We start from the raw sequence: 9,455 nt of genomic DNA on the forward strand, positions 1-9,455 counted from the left end.
CACCGCTGCACGACGGTTAACCGTACACGTAATCGGTATGTATAAAGGTTTAGAACTTAGAGGGTGGTGGTCAATGCACCACCGTTACTTCACGTTTGAAGCCGCGTTCTATGTATTTTCCTTTTGTATGAATTCAAATTTTACGAAATTCCACCGACGGGACGTCCGTTTCTTTTCCGTTTGTCCGTTTGAATTTAACAGAAAATCGTGGACTAAAATATTATATATATTTCGTCATCTCATAATATATACATAATAGACTGCGCTACGATAGTGAATACTGCAGTGTTGGAGGTAAAAACGCGTAAATTATTACACATACGTCGTGGAGGCGGTTAAAGTATTGAAGAAAAAAAAGGGTTTGTGAAAAAACGACAAAAAAATTCGTCGACAATATTATAATTTATAAGTAAACTTCATAATACATATACGACGACGACGCGAACGGGCACCGCGATCGTCGGTCGACGGCGGCGCGTAGTGCCAGCCGATTCCGCCGTGTGGCGTTGCCCTAATAATAAAATCGTCGTCGGCGGCGGGCGCTAGTGGCGAGAGAACACGTCTTCGCAGCGGCGGCGGCGGCGGCGGGAGGGGATCGGCGGCGGCGGCATTATAGTGGCCGTCGACCGTCGCGACCGGCGTCAGTATACCACGCTCGCTCGTTCAATCCGGTCCGCGCGCGCAGCAAGCTCTCTGGTATACGCACACGTACGGTCACGCACACACACGCACACGCACACGCAATCGTTTTCGGTGTATACATATATAGTACGCGACATGGTCGACATCGTGCGCCGCGGCCGCCGACCGGAGGCAGCAGCACAAGCGTAGTTGTGGTGAACGCGCCTCCCCCCCTCTCCCGAACGACGTTCGGCGTGTGAAGACGACCGGCCGCCGTCAGTCGCCACTCGTCGTCGACGTCGCCCCGGCGCAGTGTCAGTCCCGTCAGTGTGCGATCGTCCGCCTTTGCCGACGGTACTCTACCGTTGTTGGAGTGTAAACCGCCACTAACCGTTGTGGTCGTGCGTCAGTGTTAGCTCTCACCGCTCGCGAGACAACCGAGTGCAGAGATCGCGCGCACCGCCGCAAGTCGTCGTCTGTTACGATAATATAGTACGATCGATATAATTTTTGATAATTTAATTTTTTTCGTCGAGTTAACTCTTTTTTTTTTTTCTAATTCAGTTTTCATTTACGCGACGACGCTTTGTGGAAAAAAATTATTTTTTTTTTTACTCCACCACTCGCTCTTCGAACGCGTGTAGACTTTGAATTTATTTTGTTTTATACGTTTTTTTTTCGTTGTGCGTTCTCGTTATTTTTTTTCGATTACGTGCGACGTGTACCCTCTGGATCGTCGCAACGCGCGATACACGTTCAATAAAATAGTAACAACACATTAGTCGCAACATGGTACCTAAACAAGAGACGATCCGCATCATCGACTCCTCGTCGGATAACAAGTTGGCCCCGCCGATGTTCGGCTCGCAACTGGTTGATGATAATTCGCCGACGCCGTACTCCGATGCAACACAGGTGCGTGTCGTCTCCTCGTAAATAAATAATATTGTACACCCTCTGATGATTATTATTTTTTTTTTTAATTTAAATTATTTTTATTTTTTTTGCCTTGAAAAAAATTGACTTGAGTGTAGTAGGTAAAACTTAACAAAAAATTAACATTAAAAATTTTCCGAATGATATCCTCGTATTTGACTAAAAATCGTAGATACCCAAAATATTTGATTTTTTTCGTGCGGTAAAAATAACGACAGTAATAATAATAATAATAATACGAAAATATTTTAGATACTCTCAAGTAGTAACTTGATAATACAAAAAAAAAATAAATACCAAATGTTTTATTTATTTTTTGAGCCTCGCTAAGTATAAAATCAAATGTATTAAAATCGCAATAATATGACCCAATTTTCTCTGGTGTATACGAGATTACGAGAAACGTTTGGACGAACGTTTACGCGACTGTTATCTTATCTGCACGCCACTCTGCCCGGCATCGCCGTAGTATAAAATTGTATTTCGGCTAGTTACTTTGGAAATTAGCGTGTTGTTTATTTTTACTCGTCGGGGTGTAACCGAAATTATTTGACAGATTGAATTTTGTTCCTTCTAGATAACAAAAATATTGCAGATTTTACTCATGTTCGATATCAATGTTTTTAGAAAATACCCTTAAGAAAAAATGCACTCAATTATTTTTAAACTGGTGTGCAACTCTTGTATCTAGTAAAATTAAATTACTATTATCTTTCAAAAAGGATTTTTTTTTTTAATGTATTAAAATGAGCACTGACATTTAATATTATATAATCTAATATTAATGTGTTCGTTAAAATAAAAATCGCAAAAAAGGTATAATATTAATTACTTATTTTTCGAAAGTATTCGTATTTATCGAGGTGTTTATAGAGGAAAAGTTCTTAAAATATCAAACTTGAACATTGCCAAAAATTGCTAATTTAATTCTTACTATCTAATAGAAGAAAAAAATAAATTAGTAAAATTTTTAATATGTATGCTGAAAAAATATTATATGTACGTATCATACACTTAATATTAATTATTTAAATAAAATCTCATCTGCTGTAGGTATCCAATTTATTTAATTATATTCCTATACCTACTATTTTTTCTTAATGTAGCTAGTATAAACATTTACCCGGAAACGAATTTGTGAACACGGTATATAGTTTTGTCCGTGAGTGTTTAAATATTTAATCAAAAGACCTTGGTTCTATGCCGTATATGGCAAAACTCTTTTGCCCGGCAGTTATATTAAAACAAAATAAAAAGATAAGATAAAATTGATTCTTTTCAACTATCATTTTTTAAATGATATGGTCAGGAATAAAAAAACATCACGGTTTTATAATATTTATATTTAATTATTTATAGTTAAAAAATTTAAAGGCTCAATTAATAACCATTTACTATTATTACATTTTTTGTATATCGTCCAATTTTATTCGGTTTTTTTTTATCTTCACTAATATTATCGAGTGCCATTTTTGAATTGACTTCGGTCATATAATTCTTAATTTCGTCTTATAATATAGATTAAAATAAATTTTTTCCCTTAGAAAAATATTCCTTTTTTTTTTACTTAAATAATTTTTTTCGTTTAGAAAAATATTCCTATGTATTACTTAAATACTAAAATTAAAATCTGTTCATTTTTCCGGTAATATTATGTTTGTCACGAAATTGACAAAACACCACCCAAGGTTTAGAATAAAATTCGTTATATTATTTTTCATTTTTAATTATTATCATTTTAGTACTTATTATCGAGTAACGTGCATCACGTACGCCGGTAAGATAAATTGTAAGGTGTGTGCGCGTATCGCGGTCGGATCACGTACAAAATACGTATTTTTTCGCTACTCCGATATATTATTATGTTTGCCGGAAGAAGATGCTCGTAGACGAAGTTTCCGGTCGGTTGTTCGGCCGTTCCCTCCGAACGCGATTACGAAACGCGTACTTTTACAAATTCGAACGCCGAATCGCCCAGTGACCAATTTTTTTCGGATCAAAAAAAATTACGTTTCCCAATAGTTGAAAATATATTATTAATGTCCTCCGCGTTTTTACACTCTTCGGGCCGCGGAAATCGTGCAACGAGACGGTTGCGTGGAATTTTTTATTTTCCTCTCTGGTCGAGATCAAAAATCGAGTGTGGTGGCGGCGAACTTTGATGACGAGAAGAACGAGGGGGTCGCGGGCGCACCGATAGACAGGTGGTTGCCCCGTCCGAAGGTTGTTGTGTAGTTATGTACGTGTGTGTGTGTGTGTGTGCGCGCGCAATGAGTCATTCGCCTTTTCCGCGTGACCGTCGTCGCGTTGTCGGTGGGAAGGGAAGCGCTCCGTGAGGTTGCGGGCGTACTAGCGAGCGCGCCTCGTTAATGACCTTGAGTTGTTACACAACACCGCGCCCGCCACCCCACCGGCCGACCGATCGCGCTCGCACGACGCCTTGACAGTGAAAGTAACCGCTGCCGCCGCGCCGCCGCCGGGTACCGAGCGCCGCGCGCACACGATATTGGCAATGTTGTTATTATTATTATTATTTTTATTGCTGTTACCGCTCTGTATTACTATTTTTCGCTCAACCACCACGATGATGATAAATAATATTATTATTATTACAGTGATGTCGTGTTATTATAATACTATACTCATATACGATGGCCCAAAGGGTGGACGAGGGGGTGTTTCTGCCCCGGTGGTTTGTTTAGAGGCCAGCTGCGACTGGGGGTCGATTTCGTCTCAATAAAATAAAACGAGTTGTACGATTAACGATAGTTTAATACTCCATAGCATTTAAAACGTATCTATCCTGTAGTCAATTACGTCACTGATGACTTATTATTGTTTGCACTCAAAGGTTTTTTCGGACAGATTTTTAATTTTATAAGAATTCGTTCTTTTCGTAATGCGGACGGAGATCAATAATTAATAGTTCCACGAACAGTCCGCCGCGGTGTGTTGGTCGGAGAAATCGCCTGTATGTTAACACCTAGCGATAATAGTCAGAAAAATCATTGTAATTCGTAAAATTGCTGATAGCAATTTCTCCTTGGCCCTTGTATATTATAATGTAACCTGAAATAATGTCTGCCACTAAATTGTTTTACCTACTTACCGCCGCTCAATAATATTTTTTTAGCAGCAAAGTCTAACTACATTTATTTATTATTTATTTATTTACACGCGTTTTGCCAACGAATACTATCGATATTATTGCCGTTTGACGTGCGCGTTCGTAAGAATATAATATAATATCAATGAATAATAATATTTTGTTATAAACAACGTTGTCCCGTCGTCTTCCGAAGACGGCAACAGTGAATTAATGATATTTTACGTATCACTGTTACAGGGAAAAATGTGACCAATTTTTACTAATCTTGTGCATTTTTTTTTCTTTCTCTCTTGTTACAGACTAAAAAGAATAATCCAAATCACATCAAGCGGCCAATGAACGCGTTCATGGTGTGGTCACAGATCGAAAGGCGCAAGATATGCCAAGATCAACCGGATATGCACAACGCGGAAATATCGAAAAAGCTCGGTATGCTTTGGAAAACGTTAACCGATGAACAGCGAAAACCGTTCATCGAAGAGGCAGAGACGCTGAGACTGATGCACCTTAAAGAGTACCCGGACTACAAATACAGACCGCGCAAGAGGACGCCAAAGAACGGCGGTGCTAGTGGTAACACGACCGCCACGTCCTCCCCGGTGACGATCGCCAAGACCACCACAACCGCTGCGGCTCAGTCGAAATTCCGGAAGAACATGTGCAAAAAGTTCGGCAACACCGTGACCGTGGCCAGCCGCGTCGCGTCCGCTCTCAGTTCCGGTACCGTACACGTGGTAGAAAACAGAACGTCCGCAGTCTCGTCGTCGTCGTCTCTACTTCAGGACAACACGACTTCGTCGTCTTCGTCTTCGTCGTCTGCGTCCTCGAAGTCTTTCGTCCGGCGAAACGGCATCATACAGGTAAACAGGATGAGCCCGGTGAACACGGACCGATTAAAATATCATTTCACAATCGACACGGCCAAGGACACGACCGAGGTACGCGTACCCGCCTCGGTGCACGCCAAGGTGCCGACCAGCCCGACGTGCGACTCGCCAAACTCGCCGGAGAGCGCCACGTTCTACGACGATTCGCCGCTGTCGTGCTTCGAAGTCGTCAAGCCGCTCAAAATAAAGTTGCTCAACACGCTCAACACGTCGGCCACGATCACGGTGCTGGCCGACGTGGACGACGACGACAACGAGGACGGCGACAACAGCACCGCCAACGCCATGTTGCTCAGTCCCGGATCGGCCGCGTCGCTCATGTCCGCCCGACAAATCGACCAACAGCTCCACCAACACCACAACCTAAACAACCACCTGAGCAATCAGTCGGCGGCCGATCTGCTCGCCCGCAACCTGATGAAGGACGATCACCTGCTGGTCAAGGCCGAACCCGCGCACCCGTCGCCGTCCGCCGTCGCACAGTCGTCGTATTTCTCCGTCAAACAGGAACCGATGGACTGCGAGTCGGAGACGGCAGCGCTGGGCCGCGTCGGCGAGAACCCGTCGCTCGCCGACCTCGAGTGCCTGGACGACCTGATCCAGATGCCGTCCGACTTCAAGATGGACATCGACTGCCTGTCGTCCGACATGGACAACGGTTCCGTCCGGCAGGGCTCGCACCTCGAGTTCACGTGCACGTCCGACATGACCGACATTCTCTCAGACATGGGCGTGACCGCCGACTGGGAAGACGTGCGGCGCATCATCAACGACTGCTAGGCGCTCGGAGGAGAAAGAACGCGCCCTTAGCGCCGCCGCCGCCGCTAGCCCCCAAAATCACTCCTCCCCACCGCCAAACCCGCCGCCGGCATCGTCGTCGTTCGCCGTATCTGACCGCCGCCACTACTACCCCGTAAAAAAACACATACACACACACAGAGATTTGAAAGTAAATTCTGCAGAAACGTGAGGTCCTCTACTGTGATTGGTTATTTATATATACATATATATATATATATATTATTTTTTTTTTGAAGTTAATTTATTCATTTTATTACGTTTTCCTTTTTTTTTTTTTCGTATTATGTTATATTTATTCTACCTATACGTACGAATGCAAGTATGTAAGTATCGTGTACGTGTATGTATGTATATACATATATATTATATAGATATGTATGAAAATCTATATACCGCAAGGGAAAAAAAAACAATACACATATAAAACGACGTGCTTGCGTTTGGAGTAATAAATCACACACAAGTTTTTATGTCCGTTTGTTTTTGTATACGTCTTCTGAGATATATATATATATGTATATATGCATAAAATTGTATTATTATTACGACTACTGCAGTTGCCACTATTATGTTATTATACATTGGTATATGTATACAATACACAGTACTGGACGGCGGCAGACGACAATCGGAATTAATTTCACTCTTATCGTGTAAATATATTAGACTTTTTTTATATTGTCGTGCGATACGTGTCGAATATTTCATTGTAAATTTATATACAGTACATATATATATATATTTAATATAAAAACGACGTGACTTTTTATATTTTTTTCGCTCTTAAAATTCATCAAAATTTGTGATGTCTCGACGTTTATTTTTTTAAGTTTGTCGTGTATTCGTAAAAATTTAATAACGACATTATATATATTATATTATATTATATATTATGTAATTTGGTTTACTTCTGAATCGCTTTTTAAAAATCTTTTGAACACGATTAACGTAATATTGTAAAAATATTATATTATATGCTAGTATACTAGAGCCTCAGTAGACAATAATGATAATAATAATAATATTTGCTTCATAGTCTTTAAATGTTATATTTTTTTTTTTACTCCAAGTGTGAACATTTTGTTTAGGTGTTTTTTATATATTCATATATAACATAAATTTTAATCATTATCACGTTGTATTATAAAAAATAATTATACTGTTGCTTAAGTGTTGTTAAGTATAGGGTGCTTCCATTTGTATGATGATTATGAAAATTAAAAAGCAAAAAAAAATTACAATATTATATTTATGTGTGTATATTATATTATATTATGAAAATCTTGTGTCCGAATTAGAAAGAGGAATGTTTTCAACATCATATTTTTTTTTATGCTTTGGCTAGATACTTACACATAATAAGCATATTTTGATTTACCTGTATTTTTTATTCAAATTCAAAAGTAAAAAAAAAAAAAAAAACCATGAACGATAATTCGATTTTTACCTGTAATAATAATAATACATTGTGTAAAATAAATACCATGTACATAAATGAAGAGAAACGAGGGCGAGCGATACGGTGGTGTTTGTATCATTTTTACCATTTGAATCCCACGAGTCATTTTGTACTAATTAAAATCCCTAAAATTTATATGATCTCATACAAACAAAAAAAAAAAAAAAATGTTTTTTTTTTATATAATTTAAATATATAACTTCCACAACTTTTTCTGAACGTTATTAATAAAACACGATGAATACTTGTTCGACAAAGCATTTATAGATTGTTTTGTAATGAATAAATTATTTTTTTCCTAATATTAGCCCTTAAATAATATTTTGAAGTGCAAGGATATACACTATATAGTCATGTTTATTCATATATATATATATATTTTTTTTTTAATACAAATGTAAAATGTACGACATATTATATGTACCAGGTACCTATATGTATATTAAGGTATTTACAAAAAAAAAAAATAATAAATAAAAACGAAAAAAAATACAAGGTCTAATATTATACATTATATTATTATTATTATTCACCTTATTATTATCATTATTATTATTATTACTATTATATTGTTTTCTATATATATGTATTAGCGTTATAAGTGTAATATGATTAAATCTCCCCCTCCCATACTTTCTTATTTCTATTTTATATACTTATATATTAGTTGGTTTATTATTATTAAAATACATAATATTATGTACATAATGATGTGTACGATGTGAATGTGTTGTATATAGATTTACTCATTGTACATTATTACAGGTAGACTACGGTACTGTACCTATATATTGTTCGCAAGTAAATCGGTATAATGATGTTAAGAAGTTTTAACACTATTTTTTTTTTAATTATTATTATTATTATTTGTGCATCGCGTTATTTTATATAAATAAAAAACGGAACGCGCGCGCTTGTACAAAAAATACATTATAAAAGTATAATCTTTTTTTATATCTTAAAATTATATTTATATAATTGTTAATTAATTGTGTTTTTCTTTTTCTACCCGATTTTCCCATCAAGTATTCTCATTTGTAAATCATTTTTACAATTTCGGAAGAAATGCAAGCGTGGTCGTCAGAGTGGTAGGGTGTTTTGCGCTTCGCGGGTTGATCCGTTGGCGTGGAGGGCAACGAATCACTGCAAAATCAAACAATTTTGTACAGTTTTACCGAAAAGAGTACGAAATGTTATGCCACCCGTCGAAAAAAAAGTACGACAAACACTTCGCAAAGTGTGGCGGCGACAGCCATTTAAAACGTTGAGTCATACGTGTAAACATGTTTTTATTATTGTTTTACGATAGCAATAATAATAAATAATGCGGTGTTGAACAAAAAATCACATCGGGCGGTGGTGTCGTCTCATATAGTGTTAAGTCGCACCCGACCCGATCGATTTACCAACACTATATTATATATATATGCGATCGGGTGGCTGTGTGATAACGATTTTCCGTGATAATGTCTGTCAAAATCAAATCTCAAATAAACATTGTAGCAGTGTGTCACAAATTTATTTCGTTTTCCTGCCGGTTAAGTACCTACTGCCTATAGCTTAATGTTATCACCATGCAGTATTATATTTTTAGGCCTTTATGATAATACGCTCAATATATCGATGTCGTCGATCGAAATAA

The 9,455-nt window shown here is 37.9% G+C and overlaps 1 protein-coding gene across 1 annotated transcript; it reads left to right on the forward strand.

The window, feature by feature from the left end:
• Positions 1-637: 637 nt before the first annotated feature.
• Positions 638-8,798, forward strand: LOC114132406 (uncharacterized). The gene is made up of 2 exons (XM_027997860.2): positions 638-1,536; positions 4,966-8,798. Exons 1-2 carry the CDS (start codon positions 1,411-1,413, stop codon positions 6,331-6,333), a joined length of 1,494 nt encoding a protein of 497 aa, XP_027853661.1. The 5' UTR covers positions 638-1,410; the 3' UTR covers positions 6,334-8,798.
• The last annotated feature ends 657 nt before the right edge of the window (positions 8,799-9,455 follow it).

Source organism: Aphis gossypii, chromosome 3, assembly GCF_020184175.1.
Source record: "Aphis gossypii isolate Hap1 chromosome 3, ASM2018417v2, whole genome shotgun sequence".
Taxonomy (NCBI): domain Eukaryota; kingdom Metazoa; phylum Arthropoda; class Insecta; order Hemiptera; family Aphididae; genus Aphis; species Aphis gossypii.

What these genes read in the sequence shown, in the direction of transcription:
- LOC114132406 (XM_027997860.2), top strand. Translation starts at nt 1,411, where the DNA reads ATGGTACCTAAACAAGAGACGATCCGCATCATCGACTCCTCGTCGGAT. An exon ending in CGTACTCCGATGCAACACAG is followed by an intron (nt 1,537 to 4,965) that starts GTGCGTGTCGTC and finishes CTCTTGTTACAG; the next exon opens with ACTAAAAAGAATAATCCAAA.